Genomic DNA, 20,341 nt, shown 5'->3' on the forward strand with positions numbered 1-20,341 from the left:
TTTGCAACGCCGTTTGCACTAGGGAAGCACCCGACACATGTCCCGGCGCCGGTTGCGTGAACCTCTTGACCGATAACCTCCACTGCGGGTCTTGCGAGAACGCGTGTGCTGGGGGGTCCAGTTGCGTAAGTGGTGTGTGCACAGAGTTCTGTCTGGGGGATACGCCGGATTTCTGCCTTGGGTATGGGTGTGTAGACTTGCAGACGAACGATACGCATTGTGGGAGTTGTGGGAATGTGTGTCCGTCGGGGAGTCGGTGGCAGTGTATTAGTGGTGGTTGTAGGGAGATTCCTGCGTAGAGTGCGGGGGTATTCTCGGGTTCGGAGTATGGTTTCAATGGATCTTTTCCTTCGATTCTTGGGCTTGGCATGGCTGATTGCTTGATATGTTTGCTGCATATACGAGACTGGGTTTTTCTTACAGATCTGAGCGGCGTTTTGATCTAGCATTTTTCTCGTTATCTATATGAGCAGTCCATCGCGGCAAAAGGGTCCTAGCCCGTGTCCTATAACATGTAGCATTACCAAGCTCGGCTTCCAATAGAAAGCATGATTGTGCAGCTTTGGTGGTAAGGAGAACCAAACCTTTTGGACTTTCTAGCTCAGCCGCACTCCTGGAAATCTTATTCTTGCGACGTGAACTTATCTATTACACTGCCTACTATCCTGCACGGAAGGAATGTGGCAGGAGCTCAAGGACAAAAAGAGGTGATGCACTACGTTCGGATGAAATGAAGGACGTTGTGTGCTTCTATTTATACGACCCGCACCAGCCACCTCGACCCCCGTTCTGCCAAGACGGACGTTTTCGCGGCACAGCTACCTCAGCGCCTAGGTATTCTCTCCGCATTTTCGCTATGATTTTTTCATCAACCCATGCTAAATCTCATCTCTTACAATCAATCTCATCTCTAACTAGCAAGTTCTAGCATTTTCTGAAGTTTATGGCTTCCCTGACATGTTCCCTGCCGTGTTTCGGAGCGCAAGGCTGCAGACGCCCATATTACGGAGCCGCAGCTCAGATCCAACGGCTTACCGCGCGCCTCATGCATGATTCCCAAACAAGAAACGGGGTCCGTTTTCGGGTTTCCAAGTCTATTTCGAAACACGCCTGAGGTACACATGTTGCAGAATTGCTGTGCCGCAATCAACTCAAGGCCCAATCTCCCGCCATATATATAGACATGTCTGTAGTCGTGCAGGCGGCTGTGCCCCCTCTCGTGCCTCTCTCGTTGCGACAGTGTCCATAATCTCCAGTCGTCTCTCTTTTCTCTCTCTCCTAATATATCCCCCGCGATCCCAGCACCATACGCGCCAGGATGAGCAGCGCTTGCTACTTCCCCGACGGTACCAATACCAATGCCGCCTTTGTACCATGCAACCAAACCGCCATAGAAGAAGGTAAACATACCTCGTGCTGCGCGCCCGGCGACATGTGCTTCACAAACGGCATCTGCAAAGCCAATAACTCGAACCAGCTGAACTGGAACTGGCGGGATGCTTGTACGGATCCAACATGGAAGGATCCTGCGTGTCCAAACTACTGTAAAGGAACGGGTGCGTACCGAGTCCATCGCCGCAGAAACTAAGGCCGAAGCACTTAAGGCTAATATTTGGCGGTTTAGATCCAGGCGGCGCACACGTCATCTTCCAATGCCAGGAAGAAGATCTCTGGTGTTGTGCCTTCGACAACCCACCCGTTGGCCACTACAACTTCACCTGCTGCACAGTGGACCAATATGCGTTTCGAGCCGGCAAAGCCGTATTCTACACAACGGCGCAGCTGAATCTTGGTATCGAAACCTTGAGCAGCATTGCCTCCGCCTCGTCCTTCTCGACAGCCACCCTTGTCGTAGCATCAACAACAAGCGTTGCATCACAATCAATCGCTTCGTCCACAGCACGGCAGATCCAGGGCCCGTTTACTCCGAGCGTTCCGAGCGCTACAGCAGCTCCGGCCTCTCAATCCCATTCTTTGGCGATCGGCCTCGGCGTAGGGATACCTGTTGCGATTCTCCTCTTCGCGGTCGCGTGCTTCTTCTTTTGGCGCTTAGGCAAACGCGCTCAAGCCAAGGAGGAGCTTCCTATAAAGGAGGTCATATCTGAGGCATACTCGATGCCGGCGCATTCAATGACACAGCAGGAAGTAGCGCGGCTGGAAATCGATGGCGACATGTTAAAAGCCGAGATGGCGCATCCGCGCTCGCCCGTAGAGCTTGAAGGGCCCCGATGGGCGCCCCGTCCGCCGTCGAAGAGGGGCGCGGGGCATGATAACTTTTTTTGAGGTGAACGCAAGCATGCTTTTCCTCTTGCAGCCAGCTCTCTTTCTCTTCTAGTAGCATCAAGCATTTGATAAGGCGTTGTGCTGTGCCAGAAGGCATGCGGCGAGAATTATGTAAATATACAACATTCATAGTAATCAAAACACAGAGAGCGCCTCTCTACACAATCGGCACGCTCAAACTCCAATCAAACTGACAATTCAAGTTCGCCGCAGACATATCCGTCACCCCTCCCCCTGCCCCTCCACACCCACCACCCCCCATACTCTCCATCAACCCATCCCCGCCCCAAAACAGCATTTCCTGATTCGCCGCCACCTCGTCATACGGCTTCTCAAAGTCCTTGAACAGATCCAGCAGATTCTGACTAACCCCCTCATCCATCTGCAAATCGCTCATCCCGTCCGCCGAGTTGATGGGGAAAGACGGGAGAGATGGGTTGTTCTCCTGCTTCAGTTTCTCGATGACGGAAGACGCGACTTGGATTGCGGCGTCCAGCCTGTGTAGCATGAGGGCCGCGATGCCGAACCCAGGCGAGATTTCACGTAAGATGGAGAGGGCTTTGCCAAAGGCGCGGATGGCTTCGTCGCGGGCGGTGGGGGAGATCTGGTTCTGAGCGCTTTGGGCGCTGCTGTTGTTAGAGACCCCGCTGTTTTTGTTGGTGGTGGTTGTGGAGGTGGAGCCGTTGGCGGTGCAGGAGGCAGGCTTGTTCTCTTGCACGATCACGCAGATTAGCGGGATGATAGCGGCGGTCAAGAACATGGCGGCTGAGAAACGGAACATGTGCGCGTGCTGGTTTGAGGAGCGGTAGGCGTCGACGGCGTCGGTGGTTGAGGCGGCGATCCAGATGCTTTCTTCGGCCATTTTGCGCGAGCAGGTGAGGGTTACGAGGGCGCGGTGGCGCATTACCAGGCGCAGGTGGTTTGTATGCTTCAGCTTCGTTAGTGGGGGAATCTGGAAAATGGGTCCGAGGAGTTCGTCTTACAAGATGCGAAAGACACATGTGTCGTTTGATATAGCGCGGTATATCGCTTCTTCGACCCGGCTGGAGCGCGCTGGGGTCCCATTGCATGATCTGCGGCAGTGAACAAATGGAGTAGAGGATTTCAGTGTCCAGCGATGTTATGAGCTCCTCACTCGCGGGTTTTGGCGAGTTCGGCGTGAACATGGCGTCCCAAATCGTAGAGCAAAGCTGGGACCATTTCATACACGACTCAAGGTACGGGATGAATGAGAACGTAGGGCTCTCTTCCGGCAACGGACGATTTGGGTATAGATATCTATCGCCAACTCGTGCGGGGAATTCGACGTTGAAGTCAGACTCGCGGAGGAGATACGGCATATTCGCCCCCAACGCAATTCCACGATCCATATAGAACAGTGACCAGAATATTCGCTGCCTCATTGTCTTTTCGAAGGGAGTAATGTTGGACCATCGTGGCTCATTGTGGAGGCCGGTGTAGAAGCAGATCTGGACGGCTTTGCACATGGTGTCGTATGCTGACCTGATTCTCTGGATAGTGCTGAGATACCGTGCTTTGATCATCAGGCACTGTATGATTTGCATGTTGCCTCTGCTTAGCCACGAAACCCGGCTTAGGATCCGGTCCGCGTAGCAGAACTCCGGCCACCCTGGAATTGCGCTCTCAGCTGGGGAGTGCTCGCTCAGCAGCATTGATTCCGCGTAGATGAGATTGGCCAAGACGACGAAGAGGTCCTTGGATCGAGGATCGCCCTCGTTCCCGCCTGTGACCAAGTGGTTCTCGAACTGGAGCCTGAACTGATTCTCGTTGATAAAAGGGAGGTTCGGATTGATATTTGTAAACCACAAATCGAATGCTCGTCGCAGGCTAGCCACATTACTGATCCTAGCATTCGTATCCGGACTCGTAACATTCGTTCTCGAAGAAGGCGACACGACATCAATGTCCCCTAGCGAGACGTGATTCTCCGACTGCCTCCTGTTGACTTTTGTTCCCGGGCTTCGCCCGGCTGGTGGTTTCGTCTGGAGAGTACCATCTAATGCGTCTATCGTCTGCGACAAAGACGTATGCAGCTCCGTTTCATGACTCGGGTCCAGTGTATTCCCGCTCTCAGATTCTCCGGTAGGCGAGAGTATAGTGGCTCCGTTGTCAGTAGTTGCAGGTGTATTCTGAGAGGCTTGCGATGATGCAAAGACCTTCCTCTTGAGAATATTCTGCTCGCGTTCCACGGCATTCAACCGTTCTCCCATCTCATGCATCAATTTTATTAGCCGCTGGGTTTCCGCACGGCTCGTATCGAATGTTTGGCTCATTGATGCCGCTATAGTGATCTGCGTTAGATATAACTCCTCAAGATCACGGAGAGAGAGTACCTCTACTAAGCGCCAGCAACGGATCCTCAGACATCTGTTGATTGGAACTAAACACCGTCGTGCCGCTGGGCCGCAAACTTGGCTCCACGATGCTTGCTCTCCTCTCTCTCGATGACACCTCTGGGGTCCTTGGTGTTAGAAATGACGGTTCCCCAGACATAAATTGTGAAGGTGATCCGAAGAGCTGTGGATCCCTAGGGGACAATGGCAAAAAGCAGGTATTTGAATCTTCTTGCTGCTGTTGCTCAATCCCTGGTGTCTGCTGCGTCTCCATTTGCGTCGACTCCGTGGCTGTAGGTGTCGAGTGCACCCTAGGTAGATTCGTTCCTAACCCTAACGGCGGTCTTGTATGCGTCCTATGCCCTCTCCTGGAAGCCACATACTCGCATGCTTCATCCGCAAGTCGACATCTCTCACAGGGCCGCTCTTCAGAGCACTACTTATATCAGAACAATACTCATGCTTCAAGAATTCGGAAGTGTCAAACCTTGACTTTGCGCACTCGACAGTTGAGACTAGCATTATGAGCAAGACGATTAAAGTCAGACTAGCCTACTTACCATGCTCTCGATACATATCTCCTTCTTGTGCCATGCGGTAGCCGTGGCGGCTCCATCCCACCGGAGTTAGATTGCGTCGAACTCATCGCCACGCGCGCCTTTGCAACGCAGTCGCCTCAGGACTATTCCTTGGGCCTCAAAGTCTACCATTGTCGTCAGTCAAACCCCTAAACACCCTCAATGAACCGAAATCTCAATTCCTGGTCTTTCGCGCTCAAGATATTCATTGACATACAAATTGGCACTCCCGGATTCCCAGATCTCACCGGTCTCTCCGTTCTCAGCCCTTCAGCACTTGTCTCAACAAGCCAAATTTTCGTTCGTGTCTTATAGGACGTATGGGGCTGTATGGTCTTCCAGAGATAGCAATCAGAGCGCTAAATTGGACAAAAGACAGAAAGATACCCAGAAGCTGGCGATATTGCAGGTGTATCATGCATTTCCGGATTCCGGGGCGAAGCCAGCTGAACCCCGCTCCCCGTGCATCTTCTCCACACTTGGGCTTCGATGAACGTTCTCCGCAATTTGCTAGCCGGATGGGGCGTAGTAGGGGCTGGGGTAGAACGTCGTTATGCGATCTGTGGAGAAGAAGGGGAGGTGTGCCTATCGTGGTGGTTGAGTTTCAGACTATTCTTCCCAGGGAGATCACGTGACCCCAGTGGAGTATGGAAGAAGGTCTATGAACAGGTACACAGAGCAACTCATGTGATAGAATTTCTACGATATTTCACCTAGAAAACGGGTTCTAGATTCTAACGCGTTAAAAGTCTAATACCCCCTCTTAGCCCCTTAATCCCAACAACCCCCTCCCCCGTTATCTCACATCATACTCCCCCAATTCAGGACTGACAACCCACGCATGATACACCTCACTCGTCCACGGCATATTAACCCCTTGCCTCCCAAACTTATTCACGAAATACCCCGCGCCCTCCCTCTCCCAAATCAGCTTCGCATTCTCCTTATCCAGCCTCTCATTATACTCGTCATACACTTCTTGCTTTACTTCCATACTCCTCTTCCCGCCCTCAATCAGCTTCACAATACCCGCAATCACATACCTCCCCCAGATCTCGCTCCAGCTGTGCAGCGACGGCCCGCCCCGCGGCTGGTGGTTCGGACCATACAGCGTGAACAGATTCGGATAGCCTGGGATTGTAAGGCCCAGATAGCTGCGCGCGCCGTCTTTCGCCCACGTCTTATCGAGCTTCGCGCCGTCACGGCCAGTATAGTCGCAGGGATAAAGGTACTCAGTCGGCTTGAACCCGCAGCCCAGTACGACCAAATCAAACTCCCGCTCCTTCCCGTCGACCGTCTTAATCCCCTTCTCTGTAAACGAGGTAATCCCCTCGGTCACCAACTCCGTATTGTCCCACATCAGCGCGTCGTAGTAGCCGTTATCGACGACGAGCCGACGCACCAGCGGCGCGGATTCGGGGATCAGCTTCGGTAGCATTGGGGAGTCCTTGCCGACTTTTGATTCTATGTATGCGGTCAGGCCCTTACGCATGCCGTCGTTGCGCTCGTTGATCAGCCCCCCCTTCGCGATCCAGTCTTTGTCCTCGACTTGGAGGGGTGGCAGCTGCATGCCGCGCACGAATAGTGCGTAGCCGTACCAGTTGCGGTAGTAGGGCATGCGGTCGAGTAGCCAATCGAGATGCGCGGGGACTTTGGCACGGTAGCCATCGTAGGGGGCGATCCACTGCGGCGTGCGTTGATAAACTGCGAGGTGAGAGGCGGTTTTTGCGAGGCCCGGGATGAGTTGGGCGCCGCTGGAGCCGTTGCCGATGACAGCGATGCGTTTGTTGTGGTAGTCGTATGAGTTGTCCCAGGCAGTCGTGTGGAACATGGTGCCTTTGTAGGACTTGATGCCGGGGATGTCAGGAAGGTTTGCGGTGGCGAAGAGGCCGCCCGCACTTATGATGGCGTTGGCGGTCATAGGCTCGGTGCTGCCGTCGGGGAGCTTAAGGATGAGTTGCCAACTCTGAGATGCTTCATCCCAGGTTGCGGCGATGAGCTCGCGATTGAACTTGAAGCGGGGTTTAACGTCGTGCTTGATGGCGACGTAGTCCAGGTATTCGCGGAGTTCTTGCGCGGAGGGAAACATCTCTTTCCATTTGTAGCCGCGTTCAAACTTGTATTGGAATGAGAATCCGAGGGTGTCGACGCGGGCCTCTGGGTATGTGTTGATGATCCAGGTGCCGCCGGTGTCAGATTGTCGGTCGATAACTGTGTAGTTGATGCCGAGACGTTTCAGTGAGACTGCGGTGGATATTCCGTTGATACCTGCGCCAACCACAACAATATGAAAGTTCTTGAGCGTCTCTGGGGATGGTTGCTTAGTCCAATTTACTGCTCGGGGCATGTTCTCAAATGCTAGTTCTTCGTGGCCAAGGCGGAGTTCGCTGGGCTTCAAGTTCTCTCCTGTGAATATCTTCATGAGGTTCGAGGAATCTTCGAAGGAGGGTTCCGAGAATTCAACTGGCGTAATAGGAGCCTTGCGTTGCTCCTGCAGCGTGAGGAACTCTTGTGCCTTCGCTTTAACCTTCTCTTCATCTTCTTTGGATATCACGTAGTCCGCCATTGCGCCACCACGGATAGGCTCTTTCGAGACTTTCATATCTCTAAGCTCGGCATCTCCTGTTACCTGGTAGAGTGCCAATCGGAGTGCATTAACTGTGGCTAGGTTTATCGCATCTTTGATGAATTCCTCGTCAACCTGCACTGTTTCGATTTTGCTGGTTCCATTGATAGTGATCGGTTCGTTGTCATGCAGGTAATGATTCTCTGAAGATGGCTCTGTGGGATTTGGGAGTTCAGGCTCGGTCAGGGTGGTCGCGGATGCCATCGTGAATCAGAAAGTGGTGGTCTAGTCTGTGTATCAAGGTCGAGCGTATGCAACATCTCGAGATCAGAGTTGGTGTAGTGCCTTATACAAGTTCGGAATCAATTTTCGACAAGACAACGGATTTAGCAGTGGACTTAGCGGTATTGGGATGGTATGAGTAGTTGAGGCTGATGGTTGGCGGTTCTCCACATTCCGGAAGTTGGTGTCCACGGAAACGCGGCTTTCGGGATCAGCAAGCTTCGTTGAGCGTAGTATCTCCACGGGGTAGATCACATGACACACTCTGGAATGTCCAAGAGAAGTGGAGGAAGAAACCCCGTAGTAACACCATGTGACGTTGGGTGGAAGAGTTAGCATGCGAAGTAGAGGTGAGCAATCTTCAGAGGGGTCTGCATCAGCATGCCAAGCCGCGTTATGCAGTCTCATAAGTTCCATATCATCTTTCATTATCTTAACTCAAAATTGAATCCACCTGTATCATGGCGCGTATCGACTGCAGGCTCAGCGCTTAAGGCATGCCGTGCGACGGTGGGTGGGAACGTAAGGTCCTCGTGACTCCGGACACCCTTTTGATATTTTGCTGGAACCGCCCTGACAGGGCCGGTGATCTCCGTCTCCAATCCAAGGCCATGCAGTTCGATGCTATCTTTGATTATGTGTCGTGGTGGCGACGCTGACCGGCGTTGTTGTTCAGAGACTTCCGGGGCAGAACTGACCAGAGTCCTGTGTGTGTAGGTGTACGTAAGGACATCGACACACCCGCAGGACGTCATGACGCATCCAGCGACCAGCAAGTATGCGTCTGGGAGGGTGTAACCACTCATTGCGATCATGCTACCGATGGCGAGTGGGCTGATTAGAACGAGATATGCACCTGCATACAGAAACATGTACCAGGTAGCTCTCCACAAGCTCTTCGTGGTGGCCGACTCGTATGATAGACCGCTTTTTGGGTCTTGCAGCTGATTCCGCATTCGATGAAAGAGGTACAGATAAATGCGGAGGGTTGACGCTTGGTCGATGAAGATCCACAAGTAGTGAAAGAAGAGACGCTCGGACTCGTATTTCGGAGAAACCCAACACTAGATAGCGTTAGCGTGTAATTGTGAAAGATAATTCACAATGACATACCCAAGCTCCTGCCCGAGTGAAAAAAGAATTCTTGTGTAGGATGGGGCCAATGTTCGTCATTACTATGGCGAAGATCCAGATCGCAACAATGCTGAGAACGAGCGCGTTGAAACCAAGCTTATAGTCAAAACAAATCAAGCAGAGAGTACTTCGTATGAACGGCGACGGCGAGGACAAAAGCTCCGCTGGCGACGTCCCCAATGTGTAGAAACCAAGCCTGTGTAAAACAGGCTGTCGTTGGAGCTATGATCTTGCCTAAGCCGACCCAATGCCATGAGATCATGAGCGCCAGTGCCGGTTGAAAGTCTGCAATGAGAAGATTCAAAATGAAAAGCACATATTGGTTCGCCTGAATGTATTGCCTGTAGCAATACCTCCAGGTGTAGAGGCAGTGCGCAATCAACGCTATGAGCACAGAGGTCGAGAGGACGGAAAAGGTCGCGAAGATGGCCACGCCAATGAGACCTTCTCTCATCCCTCGAGGCATCGGATCAATAGAGTATGGAAATGGAAACATCTCGGCACGACTATTGAATGCCATATCGGAGGAATTCGGTAATGTAGCGCTTTGAGTGCGAGAAATGGTGCACAAACGGTTAAGAGAGGCCTAAGTTACGGCCAGAATGGCAACGAACAGCTGAGCAGAACTGCATCGAGTAGTGTAGAGTACCGGCGATGGTTTCCATGGTAGGAGAGAAGGTGCATTACCAAAATGTGGAGATGTTAAGTTCCCCGACTATGGGAGCGCGGGTCCTTGCGCAGGGTCCATTAGTGTCTCATGCTGATCCGCAGCCACAGCAGACAAAGGGTACAGTAAAACGTCGTTATAGGGGTCGGTGACTAGGGGTATTATCACTCTTTACGTAAGGTCGCGTGTGAGGGATTTGTAAGCAAGTCTGTCCCAAAACAGCCCAAAACGGCCCAAAAAGGGGGCGGCTGAGGGGCTACGGACCACTCTCTAATGATATAGGAGGCAAAATCTTACAATCCAGCAATCTGTATCACTGTATATCACTATACACCGGTATCACTATACCGAGGTTTTACTGTATGCACAGAAGCTTTGGCGTTATCTTGACGGCATATCAGCCGAACAGATGCTGCCACCTAATGCGCCAATAGCAGGCGGGCCGATCCCTCCACGGCCCCGTGCATCTCGCGAGCCCCATGCACCTCCCTGGTCTCGCTGGCGGCGCTGCGTTTTCTGCTTTGGTGTGCACTGCGGCACTTGGGCAGTTGAATGAATCAGGAGACCCGCGCCAGAAACTGTTGACAGCGAAACAGCAATCTGTGACACTAGTTGCATGCCTGTTCGCTGGCTCGAGCCAGGGGAGCTACAACCCAAATTGGGCATCATACTTCCAACGGATCAGCTTGATAAAGCAACTTCTCCACATGTCGTATTCGCTGCTGGCAACGAAGTTGTCACCGCGTGTGAGACATTTCTTCAGCATGACACCCATGACATTGAGCTCCAGCAGCGTTTCGCCCACGGAAGGCTCGACGTCCCGCATGCGTTGGATTTGCTGCTCGACGATCCCTTCATGCAGACGGTAAAGCAAAGTCACCTGCTTCTCTGCGTCATCTTCTTGGTAGTCCCGGCGGAAGATCTCTCGCCTGTAAGTTCCGCAGGCCTCGCCCCATGGTCTTCCCTGGCAGGTAACATAGAGGTCGAGCTGGAAAAGTATTCCATCGACTTCGAGCATGTATATATGAGGATGAAGGTGAAACAATGCATTAAACGAGGTAAGTTATGTATTGGATAAGCATCTATCTAGGCTACGTACGCCGTATATATACTCTGTGTATATGGAGGCTTACTAAGCCGTACCGTAGAACTGTAAGGGCGAAGTATAGGAACCGTGTTACTCAGGTTGAAATTGATGTGAACTCTGATTTCTATGGGTGTCTAGCTCGTTGTTTATATACTAGGGGAAGGAGGGGGGCCAGCCCCGGGGGCATAACGTGGTATCTCTTCCTGACGCGTTACTTGATTCATCCTGTTTCCTGATACAGTACTGATACCGTGCTGCAGCACTGCTGTTGCACTACCTGTTACTTCCTCCTGTATCAGCATGCTATCCTGATACGTTACTGCATATGAGTTGCTGACCCTAGGTTGTAGTGCTGCAACCCGAGTGTAGAGCTTCAAGCGTTTTGCGAGATTTCTGATGAAATAGGTGGCCTGAACCCGTTCGTAGGTTCTGTAGAGTCCAGCGTGAGATTGAGTATCGTGGCACTCTCTAAAGATGTCGCCTTCCAAGGCCTTCCGTCGAGTGCGTCTATGTGGTAGATGAGGCCTTGGTGTATGAAGAACGTGATTCCCGGCGGGCTTGCGTTCGAGGCCTCAGGTTTGTAGGCTTTGGCGCCTGCTTCTGAGAATACTGTAAGTAGAGCGCGTACACCCAGTGCTTGTCCGTAACGTAAGCCTGGATCAGCTGGTCGCGAAAGTCGTCTGCAAGCTCTATAACCGACAGGTTGAACGTAAAAAGCTCCTCAAGCGTGTCGGACGAGCTGTCGGCAGGCCGGCGGTTAGGGAGGCGGGACAAGGCATCTGGGACTATGTGCTGTTTCCCGGAGCGGTGAGTTAGGTAAGCATGTCTAGCTTTGTGGGGTAAGCTCAGTGTATCATGTGATCCATCCTGTGCACGGATCTTCGAACTCGATGCTAGTGGGCGAGGAGTCACGAGGATGGTTTGTCGAAGAGCGATTGGGACGGGTTTGGCATAGGGTTCGGCGGATTTCTAGCGCCGAGGCGCGTTGACGTTATTCCGGTCCAGCTTCCTGAGCTTGCAGCCGTCGTGCCTCCATCGTTGCATTCCCTTCCTTAACTTTTGCTCCTGACATTGCATATTTATTCCCATTCATTCATGTTTCTACACGTCTCTATGAGATACTACGCAACCGCAAATAGCTAATATCAAATCGAGCAACCTAAGAGCGACGTTAACTACTTGCGTGGAGACACGCAGGGCATCGCTCATGACCACATCCAGCGCAGCTCCCTTCTGTAGAGAGCTTGACCCGACATTGGCAGGAACAACAGTGGCGATTAGGTCTTATCCTAGGGCACCTTTCCAGCAGCTTCTCTGCTAAATCTTCAGCTCTTCTAACTTCCCTCTCGATTTTGAGATTTGCGGGAAGTGTATCTAGATCTAGACTGTCTTCATTTGCTGTTGCTGTTCCGGTATTCACTCCGCGTACTGTATCTACAGTGGTATCTGAGGTGGTATCTTCGGTAGGTGCGGGGGCGTATTTGGCTGTCTTCTTTCGATCGCCTGTAGCCTCTCCTACTGCCTCTGCAGATCTTCGTTTACGAAGACGAGGTGATGGAGGACTCAGCGAATCTGGCATAATTCCCTGTCTTCGCAGCTAAAATCAATAGCAGTTCATTAGCTTTCTTATCAAAAGAGAGATCGAATACTGCTGTTCTTACCGTAAATAACGGCAGCAAAACTGGGAATCAAAATTCCAAGGGGCTAAAGCCTTTAAATGTAGAAACCTTGCACCTTGTATTCGTTAGGGATGCGCCCGAATCATTCAAGTGTGCCCCAATATGAAGCATTGGAGACCCATTCCTTGTAGCGTTCCTCTCCGCTCGACATTCGACGTATGTGGGCCCGGAGTCGGCGAGCAGAAGCATGGCTCAACGAAATCGAGACGCTGTAGAGAAACAATGTTCAACAGTTCTGTGCGAGAACTGGAGCTAAGACCGGACACTGTATACCAAAGCCTTGATATTCTGCCTCTTGATAAGAATCGATCTATATGCGTAGAGCATACCGCCAAATATTACCAACGCAAAAACCAGTTTCAGAAGGTGAGCATTAAAGAGATTTGCTAACTGTCTCGTGATGGGCTTCTGGCACAAGAGCAGAGATATGCAAGCTAAAGAGGGTAGGATACAAAAGAAGTTGCAATTCAGAAATGGATCTAATATATAATCGAATCTTCCCCCCCCCTTTTTTTTCCCAGCCAATTCCAGGTTCAAAACCGAAAAATATCCTGATCCTTTCTCCCCCTACAGCAACATCCAGGTCAAGGTGTCTCTCATTACGTGCTCGGTATTGTTCGACCTTTATGGGACCCATGTGGTGCATGATATGCGTTTGTGCACCCATCATCGGCTGAGGCATTGTTTGCTGCTGCATCCAACATGACTGGCATTCGGCATGTACCACTGGTGACCTCCAGGGCCCTGGATCATCGGCACGATTATATCCTCGGTGCTCCTCCTCTAGATACGGCGAGTAACCTGATACAGGAGTGCTATAGCCCGGCATGGGCTGCATGGGTTCCATGGGCTGCTGGGCTACTGGTGCGTTTTCTATTAGGCGTATTAGTGGCGCGGTCTCGTGTATGTATGTGCATGTAGGGTGCTACAACTGCCACTGGTCGGATTGTAAAATATGTGGGGGAGAGAAGGGCGCGTGGTGCGTGTAAGTGGGCCTGGGCAGGGTCGGGGAGGACCTTCTCCTGTAATCCTCATTATTGTGCTTTAAAAAAGCGTAAACGCCGCGTTACTACTATTCCTCAATTCGACGGAATCGATCTCTACACCGTTCCAATATCCTCACCCAAGGAGTTGTGGACCAAGCTTCGGGACAATAGTGTTATCATTCATCACGGCCAGTACACCCAGAATGGGAATGTTTTACACATCGGACTCGAAGGACCGCGCGACTTGCTAGAAGGTTTTGGATTGATCCTTGCCTCTATGTAAGTATTTTATACCGTTTGATTCATTTACTAACGTTCTGGTGTAGGTAATCCACGCTTTTTCCTGTCTATGAGGTGAAGTTTGGGGACTTGCACTTATATTCTTCGATTACAAAACGGGACATGAGGGCGTCAGAAAGAGATGGGGCACTAGCAGGTCTCCTCAACTCCACTTTGCAATTGCTCTCCTTTTTCCTATCTCTACGTTACTTGTTATCCCTCTTAACTAGTGTGTAACGCGCATAAGAATCTGCTTTTGTGCCAAATTGTAGTAGCCAGGTCGCTGGCCTCACATACCTCTCTTATGCGGATTTACACATCCTCATCATTATACTTCCAACTTTTCCGCCATATTATTCCGTCTCTGAGCAACTGTAATCCCGCTAGGTATACACATGCATTCAATAGTCATGGCGGTTGACGTACCTGTGCGAATTCCCTCTCCCAGCAGGGCTTGCACCAAATCTTCATACACTTATTGCACCAATATGCATATTTGTGTTGAGTGTCACAACAAAGAGTGCAGGAAGTACCCATATCTCGGGTGCGGTACTCAATCGTATGCTGGAAGACCGAGTATAAGTTTGGACCAAATGCTTCTTCACATTCGGGATGGCGTTGAATACCCATTTCCTCAATGTGTGGGAATATGCAAGCAATCACTAATAAGTACCGTGAGCTGATTGTCCAGTTCTCTGTCCCCTCTGGCTGAATGTGCTTTATATTGCCCGCTTCGCAGAGGACGGTAGGCAATCTAATAACGGGAGAGGTGTTCCCATGCGTAGCCGCGTGGAAAGCGGGTCATTGGATCCACGCAGGCTGAACGATTCTGAAAACCCGCAGAGACAGCGCGATTGAGAGTGGAACTGGGGATGACGTCACGGCGAAACCCGTTCACCACTGTGTGGAAACAAGGGAGTACGCACAGAGGCCCATGCACGTGCACGCTAGGAGCGCCCATTCTCAACAAAGAGAGTGACAAGCAGCTGCGCTTTGTTCGCCAGCGAGTTTGCGATGGGTAGGCTGGAGCATGGTGTTAATGTTCGGCCCTCGAAGAGCGGGGTTGTGCCAAGAGCCACCTCAGCTCAAGCTCATGATGTCCTCATAAATTATCACCTCCTTGCTGACTGGAGCTAGTGATTCATCCCGGGCTTCCTTCATCGCCATATTCCGGTTCATGGCCAAGTACCCTGAGCACGCGGAGAAGGTGTATGCTGAGCTTCAAACCGTTGATATCCACGATGCCAATGCGCTCGCTTCCCTGTCCCATATGACTGCAGTCATTAAGGAGTGCTTACGACTGTTGCCCCCGGTTCTCACGGGTAATGGTCGAGTCACTGGTCCTGGGGGCTTGGTTATTGATGGCACATTTATCCCCGCGTACACTAAAGTCAACGCTCCCAAGTATGTACTTTAGAGACGTAAGTAAAAGTCATACCTCAAGACGACTGATATCTAATCCTCCGCTTAGTTCCTGAAGCCTTCATACACCCAGACGACTTCATCCCCGAGAGATGGTACTCTCGACCGGAACTCATCATCGACAAGCGCGCCTTTCGTCCCTTTGGCGTCGGTAAGCTTCAAACCCTCTCCCCGTCCAGACGTTTCGTAACATTGCCAAGGAAACCGCACCTGCGTCGGCAAGACGTTCGCATGGCTGGAGCTTCGTCTCGTGACTGCGATCCTATTGCATCATTTCACGGTCGAGTTTGCGCCGGGATACAATGAGGATGACATCTTCACAGGACTGAAGGACCATGTCACTGCGCAGCCGGGAAGAACAATGTGCTTGTTCCATCCTAGGACGGCAGCAAAGTAAAGAATGTGGATTGATGAGATACGAGGTACAAGATATTCCCGCCGTTGGGTGGGATTCTGCAACAGAGCTCGAGAATTTCCCTCTTCCCCGTCGTCCCTCTTCCTTTCTTTTTCTACGTCGCAAGTAGCTTCGGGAGGTAAGCGTGCTATTGTCCCCTCAGACTTTAGGAACTCGAAGTAGCGATCACGGATACTATTACACATCACGCGCATCTCCCTCAGCAACTGAAACTTCAGGAGTTCCGCGACAGCCTTTGTGAAATGTGAAAAGAGTCAATGACTGGTGTTACCTCTGCAGCCGTTACTCTAACTGCGGTCTCCGCTCTAGCCGCCTTTCCCTTATCCAATCCGTCACTTGGTAATATGTGCTACCGCACGACCCACTTGTGCCCCCCGTTCCACTACATAACCGCGGATACCAAGTCCCAATGTACATCCCGAAAAATTTGCTTTCGGCCCTCCGCCGTCCCCATAGACCACACTAATTAAACGTTACTAGCACGCAAAACTGCCGCTCCAGTGAAGACAAACCCCGTAACATCTCGAATCCTCCTCGCCACACCCAGCTTCAAGACGGTCCGCCCGCCTCTAGCAGACCGCCGTATCCGTCGTGCAAGAAGGATCGAAACAGCGGTGAGGCTGAAGATATCTTCGCGACTGTGCCTTTTACCCTTTCACTAGCTCATCATAAACGTGATAAAACGTAGGAGCAAGAGCCTAAAGCAGCAATGAGAGAGAGCTCGCGCGTGCGGGAGGTGAGTCGTTGCGAGTATAGATAGCCAGGACTTGAGATCGGACAACTCGGCCATCAGTTTCAATCTATCATCTTCATTATGTCTACAACTTGCTGTTTGATTTAGATGGCTGCTGATAAGTTAAACTTCCGGGTGAGCGGTTCAGATGGGTGCTCGTCCGACGTCGCTGTCCCTCAGACATCAGTCCACCCGCAGGCTTCCCACTTATTGCGTACCCCCAAACTTAACCTGCTCTCCACCCTGCGATTCAATTTCTACAACCTCTACCTCATCACAATCGAAGACACTCCCACATTTATCCTCCCAAACACCATTTTTGGTCTTTCAAGCGCCCTGACCCCTTCTCTTACCAACTGCACCAGCCATGCCTCCCCAGTCACCCCACTCCCTCGGAATTTGCTACTCCAAGCAGTCATCCACACCCTCCTCTTCAACTGGACCAACCTCCTCCTCTTCGACCTCTCCAACCAACGGCTCACCTGCGCCGAAGATCGTCTGAACAAACCCTGGCGTCCTATCCCCTCTGGTCGCATGACCGCCGTTACCATGCGCCGCTGGCTCATCTGCTGCATCCCGCTCGTTCTAGCCTACAACCACTTTATCCTCAGCACCGGCGGAGAAACGGCGGTATTGATAATCCTGACGTGGTGCTACAACGATCTCGGCGGCGGCGATGAGAATTGGCTCGTTAGGAACGGGATCATCGCGTGCGCGTTTGGGGGTTATAATCTCGGCAGTCTCCTCCGAGTTTCAGCAGGAACACTCTACCCTACCTCATCTCTGTCCCCTAGAATGGGCGTAGAAGTCTCCCACCTCGGCCTCACCTGGACTACCCTCGTCTCGACCGTAATCTTCAGCACAATGCACGTTCAAGACATGAAAGACGTTGCTGGCGATCTCGCGCAAGGCTGCCGCTCGCTTCCCATCGTGTATGGACGCCAGGTTGCGGGGTGGAGTGTTGCGGTTCCGTGGTGGTGTGGTCGGTTGTGTGTGTTTAGTTTTGGGCGTCGAAGAGGGCGGTGGTGGTGGTGGGCCCGCTGGGATTGGGGATTTGGGTTGCGTGGAGGTGTGTGAGGAGGAAAGGCGCGAGGGAGGATAGGAGAGCGTGGCAGTTTTGGTGTGCGTGGATGGCGGTGGTGTATTTGATGCCGCTGCTTGAGGGGAGGGGATAGTGGTGTTGCAGGGAGCGGCGGGCTCCGCAGTATAACGTTCGTTAGGGGGAGGTCAAAAGGACCGTTACGTGGTGGCGTTCCGACTAGATATATTGTAGTAGTGCCGAGACTTAGGACGCCCTAAATCTTCATTTGCTCCATTTTGGGTCTATCACGATTGCCGTTTGGGGCGTTTCAAACCGCTTTGAAATGCCGCAAACACTTTTTGACAATTGATGTAGGCTTGCTAAACACGTTGATATTCGGGACACGTCCCTGCTAGGCTATCCCTATGTTCGGCACCACTCCAGGGCTATTCGACGGATGTTGGGAACTCCCCGAGCATGAAACCAGAAGCTGCATCTGGAACGGGATCGTAACGCAGGAAATGGCGATTCTGCTGGGGCGACTTGGCCTGCTGGGAGAGTGGAATGGTCAGATTTCCCACACACATTGTCTAGGTGTGAAGCTACTGCGATGAACCAGGGGGAAGCCGAGACGTAAGCAATTGGCGCAATACTGGCATCTCCGCAGGGATGAGCGTCTAGCTTGTTCGACCGAGTGGCCCCAGTCTTTGCTAAGGTTCCTGGGAGAAAAGTCTTTACAGGTTCCATTGAACTCTAATAGATTTGTCACGTTAGAGGCGTTAGAGAATAGTCGGTAGCGACGGGGCTTCGGGCGCTCGTCCGAATGTACCCCGCGATGTCGAGATGAGACGGTAGCGAGAACGTATTGCGGCGCCGTAGAAGCATTCGCCCGCGAGGTTTCGGTCGATGCGAGTGGATGGTGAATGGGACAGAGTTGGTTGGTGGAAGGACCAAGGGGACGTTTGGGCCTGGGGAATCCATGTGCATCGTGGCACCCCAACCGCACTTCAGGGGCTCGCTGTCTCTCCCTGCCGTCTTCTGCACCAAGACCCTGAGACCCGTTCGAAAATCCGGGGCCCATGTGTCACAGCTCCTCAGTCTCCCCTGCTGCGAACATATCCGGCCAGCAAAGAGCCGCCCGTGAGTGTGAGCACCACTCGCGACTGTCACGGCATTTCCCGTACCCCGGCGACTGCAAAGTTTGTTCATCCGTCGCACTCGGCTTTGCTGCATCCCACCCAGCTCGTCTTGATACGCATATTGTGGCTTTCTCATACGAGTTTGGTTAAGGACAAAGCTGGCATCGTCATCCACAGGGGGCCCCTCTTCGCCTTCTCTCGGTTTCTTCGGGTGCGGAGACCGCAATGCCGGCCCACTTGATCAGGATAGCTCACACTTGAAACGTTTCTCTGTAGGCTGCAGCAGCTCTCGCCATCTGGTGGGGCAGTCCGTGCTACTGAGTGCATTGAAGACTCTATCCCAATGGTTTCTGTCCTCTACGTAGACCGCCGTCAACTGTACCGGCTGGAACCTCTCAAACCACTAGATGTAAGGAAATCTCACGTTGGGTTCAGGCACCGAATGCTCTTCACGCTACTCTCCTGCTCTCACATCTAGGCTACTTTTCGAACCTTCCAACCTTCAGATACCTCTAGGTAGTCTTTGCATCTAGCCTCTACCAAGACGGTGCAAGACGACTTGGTCCTCGTGCGGGACACTCCACGCTGGGCATAGGCCTAGAAGTAGCCTCCATCTACGTTGACCACCTGGTGTCATAGTTAGCGATATGAAGTACCATAGAAGAGATGGGAAGACCTACCGATGCAGTGATGAAGCTTGCCTCGTCACTGAGCAAAAATAAAATGGTCTTCGCTATCTCCTCCGCTTCACCAATTCTACCCAATGCTGTGGTCGCTAGGAACGCTTCGCGTGTGGTGCTCGGGGTCGCAGTTAATGCTGTGGCTACCACACCTCTACACGCTATTAGCCTTCGTTTCAATCCACCCTTAGATGGATCTTACGGTGCCACAGCGTTCACTCGAATCCCTTGCTTGCCAACTTCTTTTGCCGCAGTCTTTGTGAGTCCGATGACTCCCCATTTACTAACTACATATCTATTGTTCTTCGTTAGCAGCTGTGGAAAGCGATGACGTAGGTAGGATCTAGAATCTACGTACGGAGAGCAGTTTGGTGGTCCGTATTGTCCAGCGGTACTAGCAGCATTGACGATGGATCCAGGGCCCTTTATAGCTTGCAACTGTGCTCTCAGACAGTTCTTTACTCCGTCTAGATTCGTCTTCATAATCATGTCCCAGTCATCATCCTCAAGAGTGGTAAGGCCAAATCTTCCAACTGGAGTCTTTCGGGTTGCTGCTATCCCGGCCATGTTTGCGGCCCCTGTTTCTCTCAGTACTGATATCGGAACCAAGATCTGGTATGTCAGAACGTACCATGTAGACTCCCGAATTTATTAACCACCGCCTCTGTCGCACTATCGACCGCTTCACGGCTTTGGACGTTACAGGCCAGAGCAAGACAGCTGCCTCCCGCTTTTTCAATCTCTGCGGCCACCTCATCTGGTGATCGAAGATCGAATAGACCGACATTCGCGCCTTGTTGCCCCAGCAGGATAGCAGTTGATCGACACATCCCGGACGATGCACCCGTGACTATAAATGTCTTTCCCGCGAGACTTTTGTACGACATGTTGAAAGAATTCTTCTTTGGTTTTTTCTCTCGTGTTTTGTTCTTCGTGACTTCGGATTTCAGTCAGAAATCAATATTTCTGCTTTCAGCGGTGTCGCTTCGGTGCTGCTTGAACTGAGGACAACGCAAGCTCCTCCACAAACAACTAC

General features: G+C 51.9%; 9 protein-coding genes across 9 annotated transcripts; 4 read left to right on the plus strand and 5 right to left on the minus strand.

Annotated features, from left to right (window-relative positions):
- The first annotated feature begins 1,218 nt into the window (after positions 1-1,218).
- BDZ99DRAFT_573268 (uncharacterized protein) lies at positions 1,219-2,478 on the plus strand. The gene is made up of 2 exons (XM_033728278.1): positions 1,219-1,556; positions 1,625-2,478. Exons 1-2 carry the CDS (start codon positions 1,319-1,321, stop codon positions 2,281-2,283), a joined length of 897 nt encoding a protein of 298 aa, XP_033574405.1. The 5' UTR covers positions 1,219-1,318; the 3' UTR covers positions 2,284-2,478.
- Positions 2,441-5,231, minus strand: BDZ99DRAFT_573269 (uncharacterized protein; the record flags this gene model as incomplete). Its single annotated transcript, XM_033728279.1, has 5 exons — positions 2,441-3,211; positions 3,267-4,585; positions 4,638-4,928; positions 5,021-5,152; positions 5,198-5,231. 5 exons carry the CDS (start codon positions 5,229-5,231, stop codon positions 2,441-2,443), a joined length of 2,547 nt encoding a protein of 848 aa, XP_033574406.1.
- A 780-nt stretch (positions 5,232-6,011) lies between these two features.
- Positions 6,012-8,045, minus strand: BDZ99DRAFT_447833 (FAD/NAD(P)-binding domain-containing protein; the record flags this gene model as incomplete). Its single annotated transcript, XM_033718031.1, has 1 exon — positions 6,012-8,045. One exon carries the CDS (start codon positions 8,043-8,045, stop codon positions 6,012-6,014), a length of 2,034 nt encoding a protein of 677 aa, XP_033574407.1.
- A 446-nt stretch (positions 8,046-8,491) lies between these two features.
- Positions 8,492-9,717, minus strand: BDZ99DRAFT_573271 (uncharacterized protein; the record flags this gene model as incomplete). Its single annotated transcript, XM_033728280.1, has 3 exons — positions 8,492-9,127; positions 9,177-9,267; positions 9,326-9,717. The coding sequence occupies 3 exons, from the start codon at positions 9,715-9,717 to the stop codon at positions 8,492-8,494; spliced, it is 1,119 nt and encodes a 372-aa protein (XP_033574408.1).
- A 793-nt stretch (positions 9,718-10,510) lies between these two features.
- On the minus strand, positions 10,511-10,882 carry BDZ99DRAFT_523062 (uncharacterized protein; the record flags this gene model as incomplete). Its single annotated transcript, XM_033725768.1, has 1 exon — positions 10,511-10,882. One exon carries the CDS (start codon positions 10,880-10,882, stop codon positions 10,511-10,513), a length of 372 nt encoding a protein of 123 aa, XP_033574409.1.
- Positions 10,883-13,181: 2,299 nt separating this feature from the next.
- On the plus strand, positions 13,182-13,946 carry BDZ99DRAFT_500638 (uncharacterized protein; the record flags this gene model as incomplete). The annotated part of the gene is made up of 3 exons (XM_033723737.1): positions 13,182-13,494; positions 13,552-13,895; positions 13,943-13,946. Exons 1-3 carry the CDS (start codon positions 13,333-13,335, stop codon positions 13,944-13,946), a joined length of 510 nt encoding a protein of 169 aa, XP_033574410.1. The 5' UTR covers positions 13,182-13,332.
- Positions 13,947-15,048: 1,102 nt separating this feature from the next.
- On the plus strand, positions 15,049-15,714 carry BDZ99DRAFT_392757 (cytochrome P450; the record flags this gene model as incomplete). The annotated part of the gene is given in 4 exon segments (XM_033715809.1): positions 15,049-15,299; positions 15,313-15,326; positions 15,367-15,468; positions 15,518-15,714. Coding segments are annotated over 4 exon segments (564 nt in total), but the record flags the coding sequence as incomplete, so codon positions are not given.
- A 727-nt stretch (positions 15,715-16,441) lies between these two features.
- BDZ99DRAFT_500639 (uncharacterized protein) lies at positions 16,442-17,779 on the plus strand (the record flags this gene model as incomplete). The annotated part of the gene is made up of 2 exons (XM_033723738.1): positions 16,442-16,468; positions 16,574-17,779. 2 exons carry the CDS (start codon positions 16,442-16,444, stop codon positions 17,540-17,542), a joined length of 996 nt encoding a protein of 331 aa, XP_033574412.1. The 3' UTR covers positions 17,543-17,779.
- A 1,149-nt stretch (positions 17,780-18,928) lies between these two features.
- Positions 18,929-20,255, minus strand: BDZ99DRAFT_500640 (3-oxoacyl-reductase). The gene is made up of 5 exons (XM_033723739.1): positions 19,937-20,255; positions 19,664-19,883; positions 19,508-19,600; positions 19,306-19,459; positions 18,929-19,252 (listed from the first exon to the last, which is right to left on the minus strand). Exons 1-5 carry the CDS (start codon positions 20,190-20,192, stop codon positions 19,223-19,225), a joined length of 753 nt encoding a protein of 250 aa, XP_033574413.1. The 5' UTR covers positions 20,193-20,255; the 3' UTR covers positions 18,929-19,222.
- Positions 20,256-20,341: the final 86 nt, after the last annotated feature.

This window comes from Mytilinidion resinicola (assembly GCF_010093595.1).
Source record: "Mytilinidion resinicola strain CBS 304.34 unplaced genomic scaffold BDZ99scaffold_14, whole genome shotgun sequence".
In the NCBI taxonomy this organism is placed as follows: Eukaryota; Fungi; Ascomycota; class Dothideomycetes; order Mytilinidiales; family Mytilinidiaceae; genus Mytilinidion; species Mytilinidion resinicola.